Source organism: Anser anser (genome assembly GCF_964211835.1).
Source record: "Anser anser genome assembly, chromosome: 7".
NCBI lineage: Eukaryota > Metazoa > Chordata > Aves > Anseriformes > Anatidae > Anser > Anser anser.
Genome location: NC_139727.1, coordinates 36,857,127 through 36,883,768, shown reverse-complemented (window position 1 = coordinate 36,883,768; position 26,642 = coordinate 36,857,127). Strand labels below are relative to the sequence as shown.

The 26,642-nt window shown below is 45.7% G+C and overlaps 3 protein-coding genes across 12 annotated transcripts; 1 reads left to right on the top strand and 2 right to left on the bottom strand.

Annotated features, from left to right (window-relative positions):
* Positions 1-4,807, bottom strand: LOC310902326 (uncharacterized protein; the record flags this gene model as incomplete). The annotated part of the gene is made up of 4 exons (XM_083843681.1): positions 1-6; positions 718-822; positions 2,853-2,964; positions 4,761-4,807. 4 exons carry the CDS (start codon positions 4,805-4,807, stop codon positions 1-3), a joined length of 270 nt encoding a protein of 89 aa, XP_083699807.1.
* Positions 2,770-26,642, bottom strand: LYPD3 (LY6/PLAUR domain containing 3). Its single transcript, XM_083843785.1, has 8 exons — positions 26,128-26,642; positions 25,157-25,273; positions 16,530-24,565; positions 12,733-12,874; positions 12,129-12,207; positions 4,293-10,424; positions 3,878-3,938; positions 2,770-3,302 (listed from the first exon to the last, which is right to left on the bottom strand). Exons 1-3 carry the CDS (start codon positions 26,180-26,182, stop codon positions 24,360-24,362), a joined length of 378 nt encoding a protein of 125 aa, XP_083699911.1. The 5' UTR covers positions 26,183-26,642; the 3' UTR covers positions 2,770-3,302; positions 3,878-3,938; positions 4,293-10,424; positions 12,129-12,207; positions 12,733-12,874; positions 16,530-24,359.
* On the top strand, positions 11,049-16,373 carry LOC310902359 (uncharacterized protein; the record flags this gene model as incomplete). 10 transcript variants are annotated; one of them, XR_014586670.1, is made up of 5 exons in its annotated part: positions 11,049-11,268; positions 11,725-11,779; positions 12,596-12,755; positions 14,280-14,409; positions 15,042-16,373. XR_014586670.1 is itself a non-coding variant. In XM_083843783.1 (4 exons), the coding sequence occupies 4 exons, from the start codon at positions 11,049-11,051 to the stop codon at positions 14,319-14,321; spliced, it is 477 nt and encodes a 158-aa protein (XP_083699909.1). In that variant the 3' UTR covers positions 14,322-16,373. The 10 variants fall into 10 exon arrangements, 2 of the variants coding, with proteins under 2 accessions (XP_083699909.1, XP_083699910.1); XR_014586671.1 differs by having other exon boundaries at positions 13,797-14,409; XR_014586672.1 differs by having other exon boundaries at positions 13,792-14,409.

Sequence of the window (26,642 nt, the reverse complement as noted above, 5' to 3'; positions counted from 1 at the left end):
TCAAATCTAATAAACCGCAGAACACAGAAGAGGAAGTGAGCACTTTAAAATGGCTTGGAGAAAAGTTCGCACTTTGTTTTGCCGTTTAATTAAAGCCAGACTCTTTACAGGAAAGGGAATAATTAAATGGCAACAACATGTGCACGATGATAACCTTTCTCGGTTGGCATCTCAACGTGCAACTTTCTGCTGGAGGTAGAGGGACTTTTAATGCTGCTCTTCACGTTCCCAGAGCCTTACCTGCTCCTCGGGAAGAAAAGAAATAGAAAATGCATTGAGTACTGGGATGGGCCCGTTCCGTAATGCCCTGTTGGATGATAAAGGGCTTCGTTAGAAAGGGGTCGTGACACTTAACATTTGCAGATCTTCAGAAACCGACTGCCTGGAGGTAGGCTCTGCAAAACACCTGAGATCCAGCTGTTTTATGAATATCTTGTGTTTTTTTTCCTGATAATCAAGTGTTCAAAATATCAACAAAATATCATTGTGGCTTTAATAGCTGCAGTTCTAGCGCTAGTTAAACATGTGATATGATTTGTATGCGTATGTAAATATTGTCTTTGCCATCAGAAGGCAGAAAAAAGCATGAATATACTTGCACTGCAGGATGAGATTGCTGTAATTGTTTGCCTTTCTTCTCAACATCAAATTACTCCTCCAAATGAAGGTAATTTCACAAACAGACAAACGCACCATTTTTGCTATGGGAATTCTTACCTTGCTGTAGAAGTGGTTTGCTGAAGCTTCGAGTTTAACTGCTTTTACCTGAAAGAAGACTTCATAAATGGAAATTATTTTTTTTTTTTTGTGGTATTTTGGCTTCTAAATACAATTCAAAAAGAAAAGCACTGGCACCAGGTACTCACAAAGACACTAGTGAGCAAAGTTTTCTTGCAATGCTGCAAAAGCCGTGAAGGCTTTCTCAAGTGTATAGGAGTTTGTTCCTCGCTGTACAAGGTTCTTCTTGTTTGCATTTAGCTCCTTCATGCTCAGGGGGATGATGAGTGTTTGTTGGAAGGTCCTTGCCAATTTGGAGCTGGACCAAGCCAGTTCTCACCTGGTTTGCTGCAGCCGCTTCATCCGCTGCAGGCTTAATTCAATGCACATGGGGGAAAATCAACAGCAAGGTGCATTAGCTGTGTTGTGTAGTAAAGAAGCCCATATATTTTGTAAAATCACCTTTCAGTCACCACCAGAATGAACTGGTCCCATGCCTCTTATCCATATGGCACTTGCCTCTGCCCTTCCCTGTCACAGGTAGGCTGCCAAATGGGATGCGATCTGCTCTACGTCCCATTCTTAAAAAAAATCCTCCTTACAAGCCTGGCTAGTCATACTTAATTTGTTTTGCTTTTTGGAAGGGGTTACAGATTTGACATCCTAGAAAACATCTGTAATTTTGACGGGAAAAAAGTATGTGATTCATAGTTTTCCAGAAATATACGCATTACACATGTAACGTGTTGGCACCCCTTGGACAACGCGGTAAATCCTGAAACTTCTAAACATCACTTCTGTTTCTCTGCCATACGCACCTGTCCAAACAGCACAGCCAGTGCTGCAGAAAATGCTTCAAAACGGTGTCGCTTTGTAATGGTATTTTCCGGTGGCATGGAGGAATATGGTGATACAAGGAGATGGGGCATCAAGAGCAGCTAAACCAGGTCATGCAAAACAAAATTATTTATAAAATGCATGGAAGGGTTACTGTAGTCAATCCACTATGCTAAACATTTCTTTATTTCTGTCTCCACCTCCATTATTTGCAGGGTACCTAATATCCCCAGGTGTGCCACAAAAGCTATTTCACGGATGCAACAAGGCAGTAAAAGCTGGCAGCAGTTCCCCACCAGCAGTCCTTGAGCAGCCCTTGGCTCCAACCCACCTGTGCATCCAGCAAAGGGTTGGGAAGGGGTGAGCAGATGTGACCGTGGAAGCCCATGGTTTCTCCCTGCGATGCCTGCTCAGCCAGCCCAGGTAGCAAAGTGCACAAAAGCCTCATTACACAAGTGCTGAGGGCCCTCTTCCTCTCCCATAGCCTCCCCAGCAGTTACAAGAAGTGATGGCAGAGCCCTGTTAAACAGAAAAAAAAAGAAGAAAAGAAACAAAAAAACAACCAAAGCCCCCAGCTTTCAGAGCTTGTTTAGGATCCTTTCTGGTGTACCTCATGCTTCGTGTTTGCTTAAACAACTGTTTAAACAGTTTGGGTTTGCTCAAGCAACTAGATTTATGTCCTGGATCAGTAAATAAACCTGTAGCAGTATGCTTTCCTGCACTTACTTCTACCCTGGCTATTGCAAAATAAAACAAACCAAGTAGAAAAAAAAACCATGTATGCACAGAGCCACAGTACCTCAATTGGCATCTTTAATGAAGAAGATCAGAAATTTTAGATTTGGTTTGTTGTAGGCAAACACACAGCCTTTTGTGAGTGCTTAGCTCCAGGATTTAGGTTCCGTAGCATCTCTCTAGCGCAAAAGTAAAAGGATGCCAAAGCAAAAGTGTTAGGACAGATGACAAAATATGAATTCAGAAACTCCGTGGCTTCGAGTTGACTTGGCTTTGGCTGGAGCTGCAGAATCTGAGGAGCTCTGGCTTACACGTTACATAGCAGAGCTCGTCATTTTCCACCTATTCTGAAATGTCGTTTTGTGATGAATACTGATTCTAACTACTAGGTGAGAAGAGAAATTTTTAATAGACTTTCACATTGTGTACATGTGGGGAAGCATTTAGAAGAAAACCCCTGCAAAGGAGGCAGATACCGACATGGAGCCGTGCTGCACACAGACCTGTTACTGGCATGCCAAACCCTTGCTTCTGAAAATATTAGCTGGTAAGGTTTAAATCACAAACACACGATAAAACGTACTTGAAATGATGCCATGTAAACGAAGGGATTGAAAAACAGCTATGTATCTCTGTCCTATTTCCCTTTCCAGGAAGGAACATCTCTTGGGTAATCTAAAAACAAAACAAAGTAGCAGAAAACTTTACTTAACCTCAAGCTAATTTCCTATCCGGACTAAATTTAGTTGTTTAGATTCTGTTTGGTGTGTGTGCCTCCCAGCCTGCTGCCTTTCAGCGGGATGCTTACTGTTAGAGCCCTCTAGATAAAACTGGCTGGTTGCATTTCGCGTCTTAGCATTGAATTTTAACACGAGACTTCGCTTTGTGGGTCGAGGCGGCAGCGGCGGTGTGGCAGCAGGAGCCTGGTGGAGCTGGTCCTTGAATTTCTTCTGTCTGGCAAAGCCCAGCCTCCGCCTAGCAAACAGCTCCCAGGAATGCACTCGAGGTGACTTCTGCCTCTCAAGGAGCAGGCAAGGGAAAGAGCAAGAGGATAAAAACATTATCATAAAAGCTTCTCCACACTTATTTTGAAACAGACAGTCATGAATTCAAGGAAGATCAAGGCTGGGACCAGCCCAAAACACTTAGATTATTTTTCCATGAGTCAAAAGTTATACTCAAAACAAAAATTAGCCTACAAACACCAAGGCCCTGCTGATGCACTAAGCATTTCCCAGCACAGGTCACTTCTGCCAGCCTCCTGCTGAAGAAAAAAATGATCTGACAAACGGTCTGGAAATTTTTTAAAACTTCATTCCGCCTGTCTCTGTCCTTCTCAAACCTTTAGTTTTAAGGCCAGAAATAATTTGTACTGTCATCAAAGCACGTAAAATAAAGCACATAAAATCTGAAAGGAGCATAAAAGAGTAAAAAGTACATTTAAGGACTCTTTAAAAGTGAGAGCAAGTAGCTCTTCTCGATGCAGGGATTTGGCGAAGCTGGAGATCACAACCAAGAGCTGTTTCTCATACCCAGCTGAGAATTGCACCTTCTTCAGGGTGGGGGTCTTGCCAAGATAAGGACTCACCAGGTCACCAATCTATCGCCAAAACTAGGACTGAGTAGTATCTGCTGCTCCCTTCAGCCTGCTGAAATTGGAGGAAGAAAAAGAAGGGAAGAGAAGAAACATTTTTTAAGCAGGTGAATTAAAACAACAACAACAAAATGACTTGCAGCCAGTTTTAGGTATTAAAAATAACGCCATTATTGACATGAGGCTTAATGGCGATGTCAGAACAAATGCTGCGAGATTGGTCTTTGATCCCATGCAAGTAAAATGAAGGAAAGGCAATGCCAAACACACTGCCAGAGGGACTGCAGGCCTGCGGCTGGGAGTGGTGCCCCTGGTGAGGGACGGTGACGTGGGGCCAGGTTCCCCGCGCCAGCCCTGCTCAGCCTCGGCACCCAGCACCTCTGTGAGGCGGGCTTCACTGCCAGCTTACCTTTCCAGACCGGCATCCAAATTCCCGACTGCATCAAACCAGAATTTGAATGCTTGAAATAAAAAGCTTCGTGTGCTTGTAAGTCTGGCACAGGCGGCAGCTGCCTCTTTTGGTTGTGCTGGAAGTAGTGTCTGCACAGGCACACAATGTTAGGCATACTGTTCTTGTCAGGTTGGTAGTTTTTTCTTGTTTATGGGCAGAAAAATCACCTAAAATTAAGTTACATGAAATGCACTTGTTAAATTGGACCTTAATTTTCTTCGTGAGCTGCAAGGTGCTTTTAGGATTTTGCTATTCACACTTACAAATTGTGGCAACCTGGGACGTAAACTAAAAGAAAGCTGTAATGCCAGCAATTTCACCTTCTGTAATTATTGGCACTTTCCTGAGTCTGAAGCTCGCTTTGAGTTTTTGCTGGTGTAGGAACGCAGGGCCCCGCCTGACTTACAGACCCACACAGCCTCTCACAGGTCCATGGGGCTGCGTGCGATGGGCAGGCTGGGATTTAGCACCATTTCCACTCCTGCAGCAGCAGCTTCTCTTCTTGGCATTAGCAAAGAAACACAATCACAGGCACGGCAAGCAGAAGCAGCTGGTTACTAGCAGGTCATGAAGTGGTAAATGATTAAAACAATTAGCTCTAGGAAGGAAAAAAAAATAAGAAAATGTTTTACTGTAATAGTCCCATTTTTCATCTGGTGACACCCAAATCTGTCTGAGGGCTGTGAAAGCTGATTCAGGGCTGGTTTTCGGAGTAATGTGAAGGTGGTGTCAAGGACTTGTGTAATACATAACTAATAACTTTGGTTGAGTAATTATTGATAGGAAATAAGTGATTCAAGATAGAGAAGTCTCACAGCTGGCAAAATGTAGTCATATGCTGCCAGCGGTGGAGGTCACGGTAATGCTGAACTCCCTGATCCGCAGGGCTTAGGTGGTGCTCAGCAAAAAAGGAAATTTATTTTCCCTGCTGTTTCCCCAAATAGTTGTTAGTGGAGCAAATCAACATCCGCAGAAGAGAAGTCCCTCTTGTGATGTAACATCCCATATGTTTTCAATCAGAATTTTCCATATGCTGCCCTTTGTTGATGCATTTTCAAGCCATCTAAACGGCCCGATTGCAAAGAACGTGCACGCACCGCTCGGCTGAGCGCTGCCACTGCAACAGCGTCGAAAGGAAATGAAAGAGAAATGTGAGTCATTTGCTTCTCCGAGCAGCCGTGCGCCCATGGGTCTGGCCCTGCTGAGGCAGGGGTACGGCTTCGCAAAGGGACCCTTGCAGGTCACAAGAGAGCTGCAATTCTTTTGCTCCCCCAAGCAGTGCCAGGTTTTGGATGCCTGGGTCGGTGTCATCAGCTCAGAAAGCGGTAAAGGAACCGTTCTTCCCACCAAAAAAATAAAAAATAAAAAAATGTACAATCGTATGCTACTTCCATTTTCTGAGGAGGAAACAGTGATTTGTCTCAGCCTGGGAATTTGGCAGCTTTTGGTGAGAAAGGAGTTAAACAGCAAGTTCATGGTAACTGTGGAAGAAAACACGTTGTTTGAACTGCTTCTTTCCAGGGTAAATAAGCATTCATGTTCCGTGGCACCTTTTCTCTTTGAGGCGCTGTGTCTCTGGCTTGGCTGGCTTTTGTTGAATCCCAGCTCAGGTCTAACACAAATAATGTGCCACACCTGAAGATGCAGGCGTGCTGGAAAATGCCAGCGTAAGAAAAACAAATAAGAAAGGCCCTGAAATGCAGCCTCCTCAGCAGACGTGAATGCCAAGGCACAGACTATTTACCTTATGAGGGCTAGCTCGTCCACTGAGCTGTGCTGAAAACCCAGACGCGTGTCCAGCAAAGAATTTCACACTATGGCCTTTTAAAGTGTTGCTGCAGCACCACTGCGGCTGGAGAAGCCCCAGATCCTCTTTCTCTTTTGTTCTGAAGCAGCACCTCCAAGACACGCTACTACGCTTCGCCCCAGGTCTCACATCCAAGCACAAAGCCACTCTGTCTCCTCAAGAAGAGGCCCTGCTTAGCAGCCATGCTTCGGAGGAGCCGTTCCCATATCCCCACTCCTCAGCCCAGGACATGCCCTCTCTCGTGCCTGCGGATGATGGACTACATGCCAAGGACGTCCCTACGGTTAACATCAGCTCTCCCCGTGCAACTGTCACTGCTGGACATGAAGGAGGTTGTCACAGAATGGCGGCGGCCTCTGGGTCGGTCTGGTCCCACCCGTGCCCACGCAGGCCGCCCTGCTTTCTGAGGAACTCCAAGGAGGAGGTTCCACAGCCTCCCTCGTACACAAAGACACGTTGAAACATGAAATTAAATTAAGTAATACCCCGAAAGGTTACTTGCTCGGGGTTAAATTAACCTCGTGTAAATCAGCACCGAGAACCAGCAGGTCCATGGTGGCACTGCGTGACACCTGCCTGTTTCACCGCGCAGGCCGAGGACCTGTTCTGGACATGAACCAGGTTTAGGAAAAGAGGCTGCATGCCCCGAACAGTTTGAGTTAAACTCAATTCCAAAAGTAATTCATGATTTATTTTCTGGAGACCTCTGATTCAGAGCTCCAGAACTGTCAATAACTCGCTGTAACGGGAGTCACCTAAAGTTGTATGTCAGGTAAATGAAACTCTACCTGCCTCTACACCCTCTGCAAAAATCTTGGGTGCTAGGCAGCAACTGGCACCAAGGGTGGACACCTCTGAGGTTGATTTCCGTGTTCCCCGAGGGAAAAATGTGGGGGAGTCCAATCTTCACACCTTAAAATGGTCTGAAAGTACATCATCAATAAATATTTGTGGTGTTCACCGGGCAAAACTGAGAGGAGAGGCACAGTAAACCTGGTGGTGACATTAATTATCAAGATTTCATAGAAGTGGTTAAGCAGCATATTGCAAGACGCAAGAAGCAATCAAAACATGCAGAAACCTCATTTTTTGAATGCTTTGCCACTCCGGCATCCAATGACAAAAACGGTTCTTTAATTATTTAGCATAAGGCTTTATTACGAGCTTTACACAAAAGGGTCCCAGATTAACCTTGCATAGGAAGTTTTGATCCTGTCATTTCATTGTTTCTGCGGACCTGACTTTGCAAGACTAATAGCGTTCTTCCCTGTACTGTGTGCATCCTGTACTCACAGAGCATTTGCTGGTAGTCAACTGCTGGCTTTACAAAGGAAGCTGTGTGAAAATACTGTATTTTCAACGGCCTTAACAATGAACAAAAACAGTTCACGGTAGTAATGTATGTACTGTGCTACACATTGTTCATGCTCTGAAAAGGAAGAGGAACGTGGTCGGCTTGTTCAGAAATGAGACAGAAATGCCATTGAGATTTCATTTCCTGTAAAACAGCTTGCAAAAAGCTACAGTCACTGCAGTCCTACCACAGGTTTTTGGGTAGCGTCGCATTTTGTAATATCTGCCCCATCTTTCCGAAATCACTCATCCAAGGTTAAAAAGGCTAAAAATGGGTCTGCTTTTAATTAGCGAAAGAACCCCAACAGCTCGAGCGGATTGTGAAACTGGCTGGCCAAGGACAACCCCTTTGGATGGGGAACAGAGATCATTTCCCCTGACCGCTGCTCCGGGTGAGGAGTGGGAGGGAAGTCTTGGGGCTTCTCTGCAGCTACACAAGCCTCGACATGTCTGGTAATTAAGATATTCATTAAATAATCATCCATTATGTGCCCAGTGATGGTCAAGAGGCCGCTGGTCTCCTTGCCACAAGCAGCAGTGCAGATACCCTGTTGGAAGTTAAACCCTGCTGAAGTAATTGTTTAAAGTAGTTGCAGGCAAGCGAAAATAGGAAAATGTTAGATGTTGCTTGTGTGCTAGCTGTACACACCACTGTTCAGGCTCATTAATCAGCCTCCAAAAATCATGGGATGGCTTGAAATCTCGCTGTTGTTTGGAAATTAGCCTTTAGGGGCTCTGCTTGTTTAACTCTGGCTTTCTGTGACTCAAGATATTTTTGGGGTGGTGAATGCTGATTTAGCTGCTTCCAGCTAAAACCATTCTTCTTCCTAACTACAAATCATGGGATTTGCAAAAAAAAGATTGCAAGAGTTGGCAACATTGTGCATATGTTGGGTGGTTTTTATGGGAAGAGAGGTCATCGATGGCCTCTACTTTCCTCCATCTGATTGCATGGAGCACAGAAAGGCAATATCATTGCCACACGAAATCAGAAAATCATCATTATATCATCAAATAACGCAGGTTCAAAGGGACCCACAAGGATCATTGAGTCCAACTCCTGGCTCCACACAGGACTACTTAAAATGTAGGTAGAAATGCCAACTGCACTTCAAAAACCCATCTTCAAATGCAGAAGCTGTCCTGGGGGAACTGAACTGAGAATGGTGCTACGATGGTCACTTTGACCAAGAGAAAGCATTCTGAACAATATTTTAGTTTGTATATATGTATTTAAATATGTTGTGACCTTTTTCTGGGAACTTCATTGCCTCACCTCTTTCTCTTCCTCCTCCCCTCCCACCTGAAGTAGTGGCTACCATAAAAGTCCCAGATGCATTCCATTTCCTGCAGTAAAAATTAAAATCATTGCCTTTTTTTGTAAATATCTGCCAAGGATGGAGATGCACGACTTAAGAACTTTCTTCAACTGCTTTAGTTCTAAATGAATAAATCAGGAGGATTTGGTGAGCTATCCAGCATTTTCTAATTTGTTTCCATTGGCAGGAGCACTGCAGTGAGTTACATCCAAACAAATTTGGTGGCAGCATCTGCTGTATAATGACCTAAATGTCTAAATCTAATTTTAGAAAGTGACTTTTAAAGGGTTCAAGCAAGGCTTTCACAGCTTGGTCCTGATTTTATTTTCACTCCTTTAAGCAAAGGGCTGATTCCTGGCGTTTACATGGTCAGTGTTGGTTTACAGGTCCGTGGTAGGCCCCACGCCAGACGCAGTCACAAGGCCCTCACATTTTCAGATATTAGCACTGGTTGTGATGGAGGTGGAGGGGGGCCGAGCCCTCAAAGCTGCTTTGACTTACCCAGAGGCAAGCCTGTAGGGTGAGGGAACACATTTCAATACCCACCTGACAGAGTTGAAGAAAAATGGGCAAGCTATGGTATTGAGCAAACCTTCAGCAAGCCTGACACGAAGCAGAAGTTAAAACCTATATTGACATTTGATGTAACCGGTATAATGCTGGCTATGCTAACCGGGCAGGGCACTTGAAACAAAAAAGGTGCAGCAGAGCGGGCAGGATGTCAGCCCGGGAGGAGTCACCAGGCCATTGGCGAAACAACAAGGAAAAATCAGCAGCAATGCTGGAAAGGTGCAAGGAGCCCTGTTTCCGTGCGGCCTGTGTGTGGTTGCTGCTGTGCACTGCCGTGGCTGTTGTTCCCGGACCGACTTCTCAAGGCAGACCGTAAATATCCCAGCCGGCAGAGGCCGTGGTTGGGTTTCACTGGCTGCTCCCAGGAGGATTCTGGTGACGTGAAGAGGCTGCGAGCAGAAACGCGTCTTCTTCAGTCATCTGTGTTTAAGGTTTGTCTGGTAACACCTTGACTGCTGCATCTTGAGCGTGGTTATCTGGCTGCGTGAGCTGGGGAGCAATGGGTGCCCGAGTAGGGTGGTAGGCCCTCAGGTGAATAAACTGCACATCATTTCTGGGGAGGTGCCACTTGATCCGAATGCACAATCCGTCCCTGAGCACCATCGTTTTATTCCTCGTTACCAGCTCTGATCACAGCCTGTCCCCGACGGGCTGGGCTGCCTTTGGGACCTGCCTGTTGGGCTGGAGCTTGGGCAAACAGCACTGCTGGAGCCTTCTGGCAACTCACAGCTTTTATAATCCACCTGGAATTAATACTAAAATACTCTTAAAAATCCCACTAGCAAGAAGGGCCTCTGTGTTCCTTCTGTTCTCAACCTTTTTGCATTTTTTTCCACAATTCCTTTCAGCTGTCGCTGATGGAAGTCACTTCTGGGGCTCTGCCGCTGACTGTTGCATCAGATTTGGGTTGCTGGGTTTTGCTCCAATTTGTTCTTTTATCATCTGGAATTCCACTTTATTCCAAATCTGGGTTTCTGAGCTTGGATGGGCCTGAGTGCCCAGGACTGCTCCGTAGGTATACGTATGATGTTTACTTCCAGCCTATACAGGGTGTTAAAAAATGACTCATTTTGTCATATTGTACTCAAAAGAATAAAAATGCATAAGCAACACCATATTTCTTAGTCACATGAGGAAATATGCTCTTGAAGGGTGTTTTATATAAGTAAGATATAATTCTGAAGTGAAACTAGTAACATTAATAATCTTGATGAAATGTACAATCAGCCTCAAAAGATAAAAGGGATTATTTCTGTACACGGCGTAAATAAGCCCTTAAAGAACATGCTCAGTGTCTTCAGTCACGTATAGCTTTGGTTTCGTGTTTCAGGAATCTTGTTGTATGATTTTCTTTTCTTTTAAAGCTAGTGGTAAAAGCACTTTTCAGGTCAAAATAGTAAATAATGAATCACCCACAAATTCAGCTCATTTCCTATCTCTCACTGAAAAAATGTTGATTCCAGGCATGGGAGCGTAACTTTGAGCCAAACAGTAATTTCTTTATGGTGTGCATGACTCATAGGAAAGAACGTCTCATGGGGATGGCGGTAGAAAAAAAAAAAACTAAACTAAAGAAAACCCATCAGTAAATTTGTTTTAAAGGAACAGGCAGTCAAGTAAAGGGCAGAAGGTCAGCAAAGGCCCTCAGCCATCTCTGCATTGCTCATGTGGTCCCAAGACATCCTCCAGCTCCCCTGCCTCTGCGGGAGCTGCTGGCACAGGGGCAGTGCCCACGAGGGGACAGGAAGGCAACCAAAACCAGAATCAAGAGAGGATTTCACGCCATCTTGCAAGGCCCTGGGAACAGAGGGCTTCTCTTCAGTGAATGCCCAGCGGTTGCCCTTGGTGTGCACGAGGCCTCTGATTCCCCACGCTGCAAGCCAGGGTCAGCAGGCACCCTCTCTCCTATTTTTTTTTTATTAATTTTATTTTTATTCATAATGCTCAGTGCCTTGTTAGCAGCTTTACACAAGTCTCTCTTTTGCATTACTCTTTCCTTATTCACAAATGCAAGTAAGAGCAGTTTAGCCTCCTCCACCCGCTGCTTTGAGCTCTCTTGATGGTCCCATAGATGTTATAAATATTGCACGTCCCTTCTTGAAAGCGACTCCCCCTCGGGCAGATTTATTCAGCAGGGTAAATCGATACACATCAAGATATTTCATGGAAATTGATTGTGAAATAAAACAGCATTTCAACTCAGCTTTCAGCAGCAATATCTCATCTGATTTCCATTTTTTTTTTCCAAAAGTGCTAATGGATGATTAATTTCAACAAGCATTGCTATGTGCATTTACATAATTATTTATGAGTAATTAACACATCTTGCCTTCTGTTCCAGAGTCAATACCAGGTGGCCAGGAACACAAAACTAGACAATGGCGCAACACTGAACTGTAAGTGAATTCACTTAACAAGCGACTCGGGTTCCAGCAGAACATAATTTGGGACCTTGGGGTAAGCACCTTTCCTTCTTAAGGATGTTGCACCAGGTGAATTATGTACTTCTATACTGTAGTTACTATAATAAATAAAACAGATAGCGCTGCTTCTCAATGAATGCTTGGAAGACAAAATAAAAGTATGCACTTCAGAAAAGTTTCTTATTTAAGAGTTAATTCCTGCTGATGTAGGAAAATGCATTACAAAATTAACATTTATCTTTCAAAATAAGCTGCTGACTTTAATGTCTTCCCACTCAAATATACTCCCTCACCTGCTAAAATACAACAGCACTGGCCTTACCTGGGCGGCTGGATAGCACTGCTGGCAGACCCGCCAGAGAGCTGCTTCCAGTGGGTGAGATTCACTGAGCACAAATAACCTGCAGGAAGATCAGGTTTGTTAATAATGGCTTGGCTTAAATTACTTAAGCCCTCCTACTGGGTCAGGGAGAGCAGCAGCAGCTGTGAGCCACCATTTCCAGCTGTGGTACATTGGGAAGGGATGATGCGTTAGGGGGAGTCGTGGGCTAGGCTTCGACAAACATTTGGGGGAGGCATCAGACTGGCGCCGGCCTCGTCTCTGGTCCCCAGCGCCTCTTCTGCACAGGAGTTTGGGGCATCGAAGCGTGGGGCAGCCCGGAGCCTGCTTCACCAAGTGGCCCCGTGGGCTGCTGACCGCAGTGCGTTATCTCACTGCTGTGGGTTATTAATGGCTGGAGACATATTGGCCTTCCAAGCTTATTAAATGGTATTTTCCTTCAACACCAGAGATGCAGAACAAGCTCCAAGGGTGCTGCTCCCACCACTGCGCTCAGAGGCAGATAGCGGGGAGCTCACCTCAGGCCGAGCAGATTTTCTGCACCGGCTAAGCACAAGAAGCCAAGGCCTGGCCAGAGCACACGTACGTGCCGAGGAGCCCGCGGCGAAGGTGAGCGCGTGTGCCGAGGAGCCTGGTGAGCGTGGCTGTTTGCTGGTGGCAGCAGGAGCAGAGGGAAAAGTTCTGGTTTTCCAGTGGGAAAAGCGACGGCAGTGTGAGCTACGTCGGGTCTGGAAAAAGGAAAAAGCAATTAGTGTAACTGGGACCGAAGGCCTTACGGGCCTGAAAATGTCAGCCTTTAGTTTGCAAACTGTCTGTGAAGGACTGGGTGGTGCACGGCCCAATGTAGGTAACTAAACAGACATTGGGTATGTCCAAATTAAACGTTTGCACTCTGCCTGTGATTACAGTGACCTCGGGGCGCACAGGACCGCAGGAGACCCATGCTCTTTATTACAATGGAGAAACCCAGCAGCTAGTGAATGTGAATGTGCATGAGTAAAGGAGCCAACTTCACATCAGCACAAAATCACAGAATATCCTGAGTTGGAAGGGACCCACAAGGATCATCAAATCCTACTCCTGGCTCCACACAAGGCCACCCAAAAATCAGACCCTATGACTGAGAGCACAGTCCAAACGCTCCTTGAACTCCAGCAGGCTCGGTGCCATGACCACTGCCCTGGGGAGCCCGTCCCAGTGCCCGACCACCCTCTGGGTGCAGAACCTTTCCCTAACCCCCAGCCTGACCCTCCCCTGTCCCAGCTCCATGCCGTTCCCTCGGGTCCTTTGGCACCAGTGTTCATTCAGGTATCGCTGAGAGATCAGTGACAATGCTGCGTTACATTTCTGATGGTGTTTTACATCCTATTCTTTCATTTCAAGTTAATTAACATCTTGTTTGAGTAATGACAATTTTGCACAGATAGGGGACGGCTCCTGTTTACCGGTGCGCTGGCTGGCATCACCTGTGTGTTTATCTGTGAAGAATATCTCATTTCACTGACTTTCAGATTAGATTTTAAAAGCAAGACCCTAGAGGGAGAATGCCCTTCATCGCATTTCTCATGGGTCGATGTTTATGATGAGCGGCTTATGGCACTAATTATTTCTAACTTTCACTAAATCCCCTTTTCTTTCTTATTAGAACAGAATTAACCAGATGGGGTTTTGTTAGAGAGAAACGACGCTTAAAACCAAAAAGCTGCACTCCAGCTGGAGGTGGAAGAGCCAAGAGGCAGAGGCCGAGGGGCCGGGCTGTTGGTGTTGTGCCCCGTCCTGCAGATCTCCGGGCTGCTCCACTTCAAAAGGAAGCAACAAGAACCTCGCAGAGAGCTTGCCTTCATGTTGTCATGGCCATCGTCACTCCTGTTTGTTTGTTTTAAAATGCTCCACTCCACTGGTGGACGTGGTCAGCTACGTTACAACACTGTTTCCAGACACGGAAGAATGTTTATAAATCTGTGGGGAAAGATTTAGCTATCTTTTGAAAACAGGCTATTTACGTATCTGGGTGTAAAAGACGTATCGATGTTCGGTGCCGAGCCCTCTCCCACCAGCCTCCCCCCTGCTCTGGGTCACTGTGGCCGTGTTTGTAGGGCCGACCCCGACCCTTCTTTGTTGTTGTCCCTGCAGGGATGTGACCGTGACCCTTCGGAACAGGCGAGCTCTCAGTGACACCAACGGCACAGGGAGTCCTTGCAGGAGACCGAGATGGGCTCAGTCACACACCTGAACAGAAAGAGGGCGTCAGTGACTTTTGTAGGTAAGGTGCTACGAGCAGTGCAGGGCAGGAGTTCTCCCCAAACCCACGCTCAACCCCGTGGGAAGGGCTGGTGGACTAGTGCCACACCAGTGCTCCCTCATTGCCCCAGGGGATCACAGCCCCAGGGAAACGCCGGCTGCTCCGACCCGGGGCAGGGAGATGAAGCAGGGGCTGCAGCAGCTCCTGCGTTTGCACGCAGTGGGGTTCGACAGGAGCGGGTAACGAAAAACAAAGCTGCAGGCAGCAGGTTTGGGAAACGGGCCTTCTGGGGCGGCTGCTGCGGAGTGCCGGGGTCACCCAGCAGCGAGGAATCAGCCCCTTTGTGAGGCAGCACGTCCCTGGCATTGCCCTGGGACGTCTTCCCCCAGAAGTACAGATAGACAGACAGCCCCAAAGGCAGGCAAGGGTTTCCGTGTAGAAATGGGACCCCTGTGGGGAACTGGGTCTGGGTGGAGGCTGGGGACTCAGCCCTGTTCTTCGCGTTTGTGGAGCACCGGGCGCAGCGGGGCTGGGGCCCTGGCTCACCTCACTCTCCACGACGGCTGCCGTCATCGCGGGGCTGAGCTGAGCCCAGCGGATGATCGCTTTTGCACAACAGGCTAAAAATGGCCTGCCCACCGTGTATTTAACAGGACACGTTACTTCTGGGGACGGTGATGTCGCGCCGAAAGGACGGGGAGCGCAAAATGCACCAAACCTTGGGGCAGCTTCCCTGGGCGAGTCTGGCAGAAGAGCTGCTTCACAGTCAGACCACAGGGATTCCTCTTTATTTTCTGATTAAATAAACAGCAGAGAGCACGAGGCCCTGCGAGGACATTTGTAAATCCCGGGTACCATCTGCTGGCGGGAGCAGGCAGCACCCAGCGCCTCGCAGGCACCCACCCATTGCGGTGGGATGCGCGGCGATGCCCTGCCTCCTGCCAGCCCGGCCACGTTTCAAGCACAAAACCTACCAGTACGCAGATGTTTAATGAATATAATTTTATTTTCAAGTTAATTTCATCAAACTGTTCATGTTTGTAAAGTGCAAGCTCCGCAGGAAAGACATTCAGCAACCGAAAACATCACACCCGAGACAGACATAAATTGGCGTGCGGCTTACTCAGCATCTCCAATTTGGGTAGATGCCAGAGGTAACAGATTTCAAGCCCGATTTTTGCCAAGTAACACAACACAAACTGTAACATCAGACACGCGCACAGTGACGTTACAGGCAGGTTAATGCATGCAGAAGAGCTTGGAGGTGTCTGACAGCAGTGGGGGGTTGCAGGATCCGACCCCGGCAGGGGAGATTGGGGCATTCCTCCTGCTGAGCTCAGGGCACCTGCCCTAAACCTTGTGAGCAGCAAAGTCACACCTACAGGTGTGGCCAAGCAAATTCCATGCCTCACTGTGGACTGACACCGGTGGCACAGAGACAAAAATATTTGTAAAGCATTATGTGCACAGAGTCCCTGGACAGGGTGCTGTTCACTGTTACTGTAAGAAAAGCATGGTTCGCACACAAACGGATGGAGAAGAGGCAGCCAGAGAGGGGCAGAGGGGAGGGAAGATGCCAAAGCTGTAGTGCCAGGTGATGGCTGAACCCTCTGTGGGGCTGGGAAAGCAGAGCGAGGGCAGGGGAGGCCAGGCTGGAGGTGGCTGCAGGGCTGCCGAACCCTCGGGGGAAAGGTGCTTTGACGCTTGGATAAGCTCACAAAAAAGAGCACCGCATTCACAGGAGCAAATACGTGACCCCTTGTAAAAATCTGCCTGATTTCCCCACCATCAGAACTTGTTTCATCGATTTAATTTTCATCGGGGTGAAAAGGAAACAGGCATATTTCTGCTTTTCAGCCTGTTGGAGGTATCAGAGAATAGTTGTACACAGATCCCTTACCACTGACATACTCCTCCTGAAAGACTAATTTATTTTTGCTTCACTTCAGTGTGAAAGCTCCTCTAATCTCCTATCTGGAGGATATCAGGCAGCTGTGAAGTAACCTAATGAACCTAAAAGAACTGATTGCTGATGATCCTAATCAGTCGCTTCTCTATTGCCATTTGGTATCTTGCTCCATCAAAGGAACAAACTGTGAATGAGCAAATTAAGTGTGATTTAAGGACACTTAAATACTCACAGAATGGAGCTGCAGATGAAATTGCAGTGGTTTTAGTTCTTAATTTTCAAAATTCCTCTCAATCATTTCTGTCATTATTCTGGATGTGCAAAAACGAGGTTTCCAAACCAGACATCTGAACAAATCAAATAAAGCAAATTATACACATATATGGAAGAGGGACACTAATAATCTCTGTCTGCAAAACAAGTTTATCTGGCTGCTGCTTGCCAAGAGGTTTTTGCACTCTGATAATTCAAGAAAAATACTGGCAGTGCTCTGAGTGAGGCTCCCCTGCCAAGAGACACAGGGAATAATCCCCTGAAAAGTGAAGCACAGAAAAATCTGGGCTGCAGCTCAACATACCGCTCGGTCATCACGCTCACCACCCCGAGCGGGCAGCAATACAGGGTGCCAGCATGGCTCAAGCAGCAGCCCTGTGTGCGTCCTACAGATAGCCACGTCTCAACGGCACGTGTGCGTGATGGCGACCACATTTGTTCCTGGCTGCATTTCAATTGCAAGAACCACGTTAACTTAAATGCTTTGCAAATAGAGCTCCTGCTCACTTGGGTTTAGCCTGATGATGCTGGCAAGCGCTGCCGGCAAGCAGGATGCCCACCGAGGTGTGATGGACCCTGCCTGGATGAGAGAGTTGTACAGTGACCCAGTAAGTCTTCAGCCCAGCAAGAAGTTTTACTCAGTCTAAAGAAAAGATATGCAAAAATAGGTACATTCTCAGAAAAAATCAGGCAAAACAGCAAGCTGAAAGTCTCACGCTCTATCTGTATCTGACCACTGGATTCAGAGCATCCAGGAGCGTTTTCACTGACACCTTTACACTGCAGATTGGATCATCCCCTTCTTTATAGCGAGATAGCGATGGTAGATTGAGAGTTTGACCAGCGTCCCCCTGTGCCACTCCCTGGGGGCTCTTCCCCGACCATCAGTGAGGTCCTTTGGCCTTTCTGGAGGCAGGCAAGGGTTAACACACAGCTGTCATATAGTGCTATTTTTAAAAGCAATTAAATGACAGCATGCTATTGCACAGCACACTCTCAGGAGTCTCTGCTAATCGAGGTGGTTACCTTAAGCTAACTATAACATTTTTGATTCCACTGAGATATGCAATTCTAGCTCAAGTAAGCACATTTGAACTACATTTTATGGTAAAAAATACTACGCACAAACAGCTCTTCCTGAGAACTACCTCAACGTGCCAGAGCCAGCAGGGCTGAAAGCTATTTTCGTTGTAACATGAATGAAAATGTTTCTCTAGTTGCTGGGCAAATTTAGAGCAAAACTGAAAAAAAAAAAAAAAAAGAGAGCGAGAGAGAGGAAAAAAAAAAGAAAGTCAGGGAGAAGTATTTTAAGAGCTGGGATTCTCTCTGTACTGCAGGGGACCAAAGCACCCCCAGGCCAGCTGCCTCCTGGAGAGCTGCACCAGAGGCTGGGCACGGCGAGGTCCTTCTGGTGCCTTAGGAACCATCCCCAGGACGGGGAGCACTACTTGTTTGCTGGCTCAGGACACCCAGCCCATGGGTTTGTAATCCCCTGGTCATCCTTCTGATGAGCGCAAGCTGAAAGAGAGGTCACCAGGATTTGCCCCAAATAGCTCTGGTTCTCAGCGTGTGGAGCCAAAGTTTGGATAAGCGTAAAAAGCTTTGTATAAGCCATGTTAAAGTACAGGGCAGATTAGATCACTGGACTGTCTGATCATTTATGAGCAACTTATTTTCAGTTTCCACAACGGATCCTGATTTTGGAGCAGGTAGAAGATGGCTTTTTAAGGGATTAAGTATCATTAACAAGAAAGTTTACGGAAGTTTTCTTTTTTTTTTTTTTCTCTATCTCCTGATCCTCTGAAGAGTCTCACCAAGGTGGGCTCTACTGGCGAGCACAGCTCCTAAAATACTCAATATTTTAGTATTTAATGTTTCCTGAACCACAAAGAAATCGCCGATCGCCAAAGCCAGCCTGGCTGCACAACCGCCGCCATTTTAAGCCCAACACTCTCTGAACACACAGAGGACAATACTTTAGCAGAAACCCTTCCCCATCCTAAAGCCTGGGGAGAGCTGACCGAACCCAATCCGGGTACAAAGCTGGACTTCTATGTGAAATAGAAACACCACAAAACGCACAGGACCCTGCTCACCACCAGCTGTGACCACGCTGGGCTGCAGGAACGCAGCCAAGCATGGTGCCGGTGCCCACGCAGGCCCTGCTGCCTTGGGATGGCCTCCCCACGGAGGCTTTCCTTGGCTCATTTAGCTGCCCCGCTCACTTCTTCGCTTTGCCCTGGTAACCCATTTTCTCTTTCCACAGTCACGTTAATTGAAACTGAATATTTAACGAGAAGAGGCATGTTTATCCAACATGAGGCGTCGTAGCTGGCCTGGGAGCAGAAGTACAAACAGTCATAAGCGCTCTTAATATTGCAGCGCAAAATGTCCCCAAAACTCCCCAAAGTAAAGCTTAACCCCTAAAAGGACAAAGTGAGGGGAGAGATGAAGGCAGAAGCTGCCACTAAGCGCTCAGCCTGCCTGCATACAGTGTCCCCAGGGGCAGGGCACCACAGGGAAGGGACCGACAGAGGCCCCAAGGCCCACGGCCTTGTTTCTTCCCTGCGAACGGGCCTTGCTTTGGGACTTGTTTGGGCTCCTGCTTCCCTGAATGGAGAGAGGCAATCCAGAGATTGTTATGCTGTTAGGAATTCTGTTCTGGTGGCACATACCTGTGAGAACTTGACATCGAGTTCACTTGACACTTGTCACTTGACACCTTGGATATTTTCTTTTCATCTGCGGAGAGTCCTCCAAAAGCTGCAGAAGGGGTTGCGAACACGCTGCCAAGGGGAGGCAAGGAACACCTCCAGTCACCAGAAGGGCACAGGAACAACACCAGGCCTCACAGACCTGCAGTCAGCCCCCCAAAGAGGGGCTCTGCTCTGGCTGAAGGGCTGCCCACGGTCAGGCTGCAGACATCTCGAGTTTGGGTGGTAAGAATTGGCGACTGCGTTTGAACACCAGCTGGAATTTTTTTCTGGCCAAGTCTCCGCTGTTGTTCAAACACTTCCCCTTGAGTGCACAGAGCAAAAAATTAAAAACATTTCTGAGGCAGGAAGGGCAGGAAGTCTTCAGAAACAAAGCGAGAAATTCCCCTCCAGCTTTCAAGCATTAGCTTGTACATATGAGTCGTTTGAGCTAGCAGCTAAAAGAGTAGTGTTTGAGTGAAGTATTGCTTGCTGGGCTGAATGAGGAAATACCTGGTTGCTGGAAGGGCTGTATGTGGCATGGTGAGCGGTGTCAGCGATACTGCACTCCTTCACGGGCCATGAAGCGCAGGTGAGGGGAGGCTTGGCCGGCTACCCTGCACTCAGATCCTCCTCCCACCCTCACTCCTCCGCTGCAGTTTTGTCCCAGAAAAGCGTCCGTCTGCCAGGGAAACACGTCCCTATGGTAACACACAGAGTATCTTGACGCAGACGTGCTCGTACTCTGACAGCCCGTGCTTTTTGTGACACCTCTCATGGTAACATCATGAGTGCGTCAAAGATGACGGGAGGCCTCCTGTATCCGAGGCACCATTTGGATGATTTTCTACTGAATACCTTTTTTTTTTCTTCCTTCAGTCTTTCACTCTTCCGGCTCTTGAACTCTCATCATGACTGTAATTTTATCTGAAACGTTTTGCACAATCTGTGCATTTACTTTATCAGCAAAAATCCGTAACCTCAAACGAGATGTTTTTGGCAAGACCTACTTTCCACCAAGCCACGCTGACAAGTGCGTGAGTGTGACTTCACTTCTCTCTGAACTGAATTCCAGTTCGGCTTTCCCCTTATCGTGGTCGGGTACTAACAAGACTCACTTGTACCTACGCCACCAGCGAGATGGATTTCTAGCTATGCTGTTTGTACACTCTGTTACTTGGGATAACACTGTTATCATTTTTTTCCACTCTGTTGGGAGTAAATATGCTAAGCACACATCCTAAATTTACCAATTAAAAACACCTTGTGCACAAGTGTGAGGGTGTGTGTCTCCAGGGCGGTCACCAAAGCCCCATGGGTCGCGGTCAGGACTTCTGATCTCAGAATGAGACCAGGCCCCAGGGGCAGCCACCAGTCACAGCCGACAGCTCCGGGCTCTGCCCTGAACACCTGCAGGGTCCAGAAACGTGGAGACATCTTGGAATGATACTAGCAATTAAAGTTGTCCCGGAGCTTTTGTTCATTTAGGAAAAGGAGTAACAAACGGCTTTAAACTAAAAATGGGCAGGCTTAGGTTAGATATTAGGAAGAATCCTGTGTTATGAGGGCAGTGAGGCACTGGCCCAGGCTGCCCAGAGAAGCTGTGGGTGCCCCATCCCTGGAGGTGCTCAAGGCCAGGTTGGGCAGCCTGGTCTGGTGGGAGGTGTCCCTGCCCGTGGCAGTGGGGTGGAACGAGGCGGTCTGTAAGGTCCCTTCCAACCCACACCAGTCTGTGCTCCATTGATTCACTGCACACAAAGACACGATAGCACCAGGTACAAGGGCGTTCTGTCTTTTAGCCTCTAGTGAGCAGAGTCACAAGGCTGATGTTGAACATGGAGGGGGCTAAAAATAAACTGTGGTCTGTGACACCATGATGTACTTACACTTTGTTTCATTAAATAGCACAGCCTTGCAGAGAACCGGAGACCAATCTGGACCCTGCTTTTGGCTATGGGAAAAGTCAGGCTGGAAGAATATTGATACAAATTCAGTTATGCATTTGCATGCTTCAGGGGCACTTTCCTCCAGTGTCCCCTCCTGGTAGGTTTCCAAGGGCTCTTCTTGAGAAGATGGGGAAATAAGGAATCACCATCTGTACTATTGGTAACAAGAGGATATAAAGAAACCACACAAATTATTAGTTTGGGCTATCTATAAATGCTATAAGCAAATTATATAAGACAGAATTTTATTCACTTATAAAGCAGAAATTATAAGTCTCATGCTTTGGAGACCTTTCCTTGAAGGTGAGAGGCCAGGATTAAACTCAAACCCAATACTTACCCAATGTATCCACTACATAGATCCAACAGGCAAAATAGAAGTCCCATCATTTTTTGTCGCAGCAGAATCCACTCCGCTATGTTTCTGCTCCTTTTGTCCCTGCTGTCAACATTAAGGAAGCCAGAAAGAGTATGCTGCTGTGCCAGAAACAATTAAGTGGGTTTTGAGACTCCAGAGCAACCAAACTGAAGATGATTATTTTCTATTTTATATATAGCTTGGAATAGCTTTGCAGTCATGGTAAATTTCAATTTTTTTTTGTTGCATTTTTAATGGAGAGTTTAAAAAATATTCCATTCATTTTGTTCCATTTTGTTCCTGTGCTTGTGTTCCTGTTAATGTTTATGCCAAGAACCCCTGCAAAATACCTCTGCTATTTCCATAAATCCATGAGCACAGTTTATCGTTTACAGATACATGCATGCTTTCACACTACAGGTTCATAATTAGGCAGGATAAATGTCAGAACTGTAAAAAGAAAACCACAGCCCATTCGGTGCTGGATGGCAGAATCCAGTGGGAGCAGTGGGTGGCTGTGAGTTGCCTGAAGATCTGAGCCCTGGCTGTAGTCAGCAGTGACAGATGGTGTTTGTCAAGGGGACAGAGCCTCGCCTTCTTATTTTATCATGGAAATTTCACAGTAAGAAAACTATCAATGTTCACTGCTTTAGCTAACAAATTTAAGAAATAGATCTCACTGAAAAAAAGACGGAATTCCTGCTGGAAGAGAAGCAGCCGGATGAAACTGGCAATTAAAAAGTGTGGTTTCTTTTATCCAGAGACATTGTCAGACTTTGCATATATTTTAATTTCTCATTCAGGAAATGCACAGAGCATATACAGAGATTACATCCAATACAAATTTATCATTACAGAACAATCAGAAAATAAAGATACAATCGACACATATTTAGGGTAGCAGAACAGATTGAAGGAACTGATTCAAGCTGAGAACGAGATGAAAAATACTTACCAAGTGGTTTTTACACAGATGAGATATTTAAGCCTAAATTAATATTCTCAGCCAAGACGTTGCATTATTGCAATCTTTTTGTTTAACAGCTGTAGCAGACTCGTGCATAGCAACTAATTATAAAGCAAAAGCCCATCATCTGAGAGCCCCTTCGACAAGCCCCCAGAGAACAGTCCCAGTCTGAAGCCCCAGCCTACAGAAGATGGTGACAGGATCCAGCCAGAGGAAAGGGAACAGTCTGGCCAGCGTGAGAGGCAACAGCTAAAAGACAGGTTAGGGGTACGCTCTGCTCAGAGGTTTCAGCGATTTCACTCGAAGAAGCTCGCTAGTTTGCAACCTTGACAAGATTTTTGAAAACTTTTGAAAACTTTGCAGGATTCTGCGACACACTACCTGGAATTGATTTTGTGAAGAATTATACTTAAAAAAAAAATCACAACACAAAGCTAGTTGAAAAACTACTTTGACACATATTTTGTGAGTTCCATAAACTTGCTAACCAAATCTTTTTCCAAATGGGCAACTAAAACTATAATTCTTCACTGACAGACCGCCTCTACTGCAATTACACCAGCTGGATTTAAAGCCGATCTGTGCTGTAGATTAGACCAGATCAATACAGTTGGGCATTGAAATCTGCAAAGATCGATCATCTGCCCACATTTCACTGTTATGAATCACCCCTGCCTTGCCAGCACCACTTTCCAGTATCACAGACCCAACACCCTGCTCCTTGAGATCACATTGTATTATGTCACTTCTCGTCTTGCCTAGTTTGAACATCACCACTTCAAAGCAACACCTGCCTACGAGCCAGTGATGTGCAGTGCCTTCTGTGATGTGGCCCTTCTGGATCATTAGCTGGGTAATACTGCAATGAATGGGACTATTAAAAATGTCAATTTAGTTCCTCGCCTCTCTAGAGATCCCCACGTAATTTCATTCACTCTGTGAAATTAAAAGGAGATATAAACCACCACACATCGACTCACCCTCTTCATGACATCAGTGAAAGGAGGGGCTATATACTCCTACTCTCAAAGGATAAAGTTTAGGACACTGAAGAACATAGTCAAAACTGCAAGAGAAATTTGGATAAACAAAAATGTTATTACTCAAATTATCCCTACAATGCAGGGAATGACCACATGGTTTCAGAAGTAGCAGTAGCAATCTTTGAAGGGGGGCTTACCTCTTCAAAACAACTTCCAAGCTCCTTTTTTTCCCTCTTCTTCCAGTGTTGTGGTAAGACCTCAAAGTATCAGAGGAGACTGGAAAAGTTCTTTTATCTCAGGAAATATACACAACATATTTCCAAACATTTGTCTCTTAACTGACTTCTCTTACCAGTTCGTATTAATATTAAACTACTCTTATTTCAGGTTTTCTGGCTTTGCTCCATTTGCAGATTTTCTCTGAAAAACTAACGAGCTAGCTAGAATTTTCAGTCATTGTGTGCCTGAAAATTTTAGCTTGTTTTTGAATGTATGCCAACAGCGAACAGCATCCAGAACACATTGGTCGTTTACCTTACTACAAATGCTGCTACTTGCAGCTAAGATTTCTCCTCCTCTTTGTACATACTACCTACGTCGTGGGAAAATGTTACATATTATCACGGTCAACCCCTTGGGATAAATAAGATGAGGGTGGTGATGCTTACATATAGGTCAGGGCATTATTAACAGATGCAACAATTTTTTATCTTATCTGTCAGGTCTGCCTACTGCTTTTTTCCTACTGAGAAATACGGTACGTGGAGTAACATGATTTAGAAAGTACAATCACCCTTCTCTAAAAAGGCAGACTTGTCGCTTCAGGATCTTGTTTTTCCCCCTCACGTCAGCTTCAGCAAGGGGTGCCAGCACAAGGACAAGAGGAGGAGAGAGAAGTAGCTCGTGGAGGTGCTGACTCTGGAGCCCAGGCTTTTTGCGTTGCAGTTGTTGGAGTAGCAGCACTGGACGCTCACTCCGGGTGCTCTGGATCCGTCCCTCTTTGCCCGCTCGCAGAACGAGCTGAACGAGCAGGACTTCATAACGCCGCCTGCAACAGAGCCACAAGGAGCCACGGAGTGGCACGCTCACCTGCACCAGCCCGTCTGCACCTTCCCAGCAGGGATCTGGCCATCCAGTAGTGAGGAACCACCCCGGTTTGGCCATTCTTTACCAGTAAATGAGTACCATTGCATCACATCACAGCACACCAGGAAGCTCCCACTTAAGCTAAATAATTGCAAATTTTTCTTAGGGACAACTGATGCACCTTAAATATCTCAGAGCATCAAAGTGCAGTGCCTCCATGGGGCTCTTTTCTTTCCCAACTTCCAAGAAAGTCACTGAACTTAAAAGATAAGATTTAAGAAAGAAGTAGGTAATACTTAAAATGCTCTTTTATAGCTATTGCATCCTGTGGGATATGGCTCAGCATCACGGCATACTGACAGATCATTCTCAGCAAGGTTTTACAGTAGACTGCTGCTAAGCCAATAAAACCAAGATTCATTAATCGGGTTTATTTTGAGAGAAAACTTTTTTTTTTTTCCTCCTCTTTATCTGGCTATACTTTTCTAACACCATTAGGTTATTTATTTCTATTATTAAAAATTTGACGAGTGAACTGTTGGTGACTACTTACTTGCTTGTCCTCTAATGACCGCGCACGCATCTGAGTGCCCCGGACATTGCTGCGTTCCTTGTCTGTTGCAGTCTTCATCGCTAGAACCTACGCAGGTGTAACACTGCAGTGCTTCACCTGCCAGCAGGAAGAAAAGAACTTGTGTAACAGTAGCGTTTAGAGTTTACAAAAGAACAAAAGTTTTAAAATATCAGCTACACAGTCTAGTTCTGTTTGAACCACATGCAAATATTGCCAAAAAGTTTTTAAAAAATCTAAAGATTTTTGCAAATCTTATCAATTTTCCTTTTTTAATGGGGTCCAAATAATGACTTTGAAGATAAAACTAAATTAGCCTTATGTTATTTGATTATTAAATTTGCATTTAGCATAATCCAAGAATATCTGGTCTGTCATTGCACCCACACCTTCCTGTAACATTTTTAGAGAAGAGCCCGCTGTAACAAGCAGGAGTATCATGTTTTTTTCCCCTCCATCATGGTCTTTGGTCCACAGCACTATGAAAAAGTACACTGTAAACACCTAAAATCTGACTATGACCCATATTTAATTATCTCCTAAATTATTAGTTCAGCTGGAACACACAACAGTTTACCTTATGAGTTTTGCTTTTGCTTAAATATGACAACCACAACTTAATTCTCTTTATTTCCAAAGTTTATCCTTGGTTCAAACTACAAAGTATGTCCGAAAGCAAGCATGAATTTGAAACACATTTAAAATACCATACGTAAAACCTGCAGAGCAGAAGGCACACTTGCTGTCCACAGGGACACGTGCATTTACATTTGTTTGCACACGTATTTACATTTACATTACACAGCAGAAGTGAAATTCTGCGTTGCTAAACACGTACACAAAACACTCTGAAAACAAACCTAGAAGAAAAGCCCAGAGAGGCAAAGAGGATGAGCCATTCCTAAAGGAGGAAATAAAAATAAATTAAAAAGCAAAGAAGACAGCTGACTTACTTTTTATTATAAGAAGGGAGCTGACGAGAACCAGGCTGAAGACTGTCCACATCATGGAGATACAGGAGATGTACCATTAGGCAAAGAAAGCAGTTTGTTTGCTATTAAAGCCTTAATGCTTATCTTACATACCTAATCCTCCGCAGACGCTGTCTTATAGGATAAAGAGGTGTGCAGGAATGCTACTTATCTAGCTTACTCTGGTTGGACTTCTAATCACACGTACCTCATCTCCGCAAACCCTGCAGGCAAATTCTACCAGAAGCAGGAAGAAGAAAATGTATTCACCTATCAGTGACAGATATGCTTAAAAACCACCAACCCATGCACACCGTCTCGTTACAGTGTGATCTGCAGGATCAGGGTCAGAGTATTAGACGTTTTGTAGGATTAAGCCTATGCTTGAGACTTGAATGGTCCAAATCTAGCATATATTTTTACAAAAAGTACAAGATGCATATAGATAGATATAGACCTAGACATACACATAGGTGCACACACGCAGTATAACCTTG

Bases quoted from the DNA above. Each gene is read 5' to 3' on its own strand.
- LYPD3 (XM_083843785.1), bottom strand. From the start codon at position 26,182: ATGATGTGGACAGTCTTCAGCCTGGTTCTCGTCAGCTCCCTTCTTATA. The intron at 25,274-26,127 runs GTAAGTCAGCTG...TCCTGCTGGCAG, and splicing joins CTCCCTTCTTATAATAAAAA to GTGAAGCACTGCAGTGTTAC. The intron at 24,566-25,156 runs GTAAGTAGTCAC...GCTCTGTTGCAG, and splicing joins GGTCATTAGAGGACAAGCAA to GCGGCGTTATGAAGTCCTGC.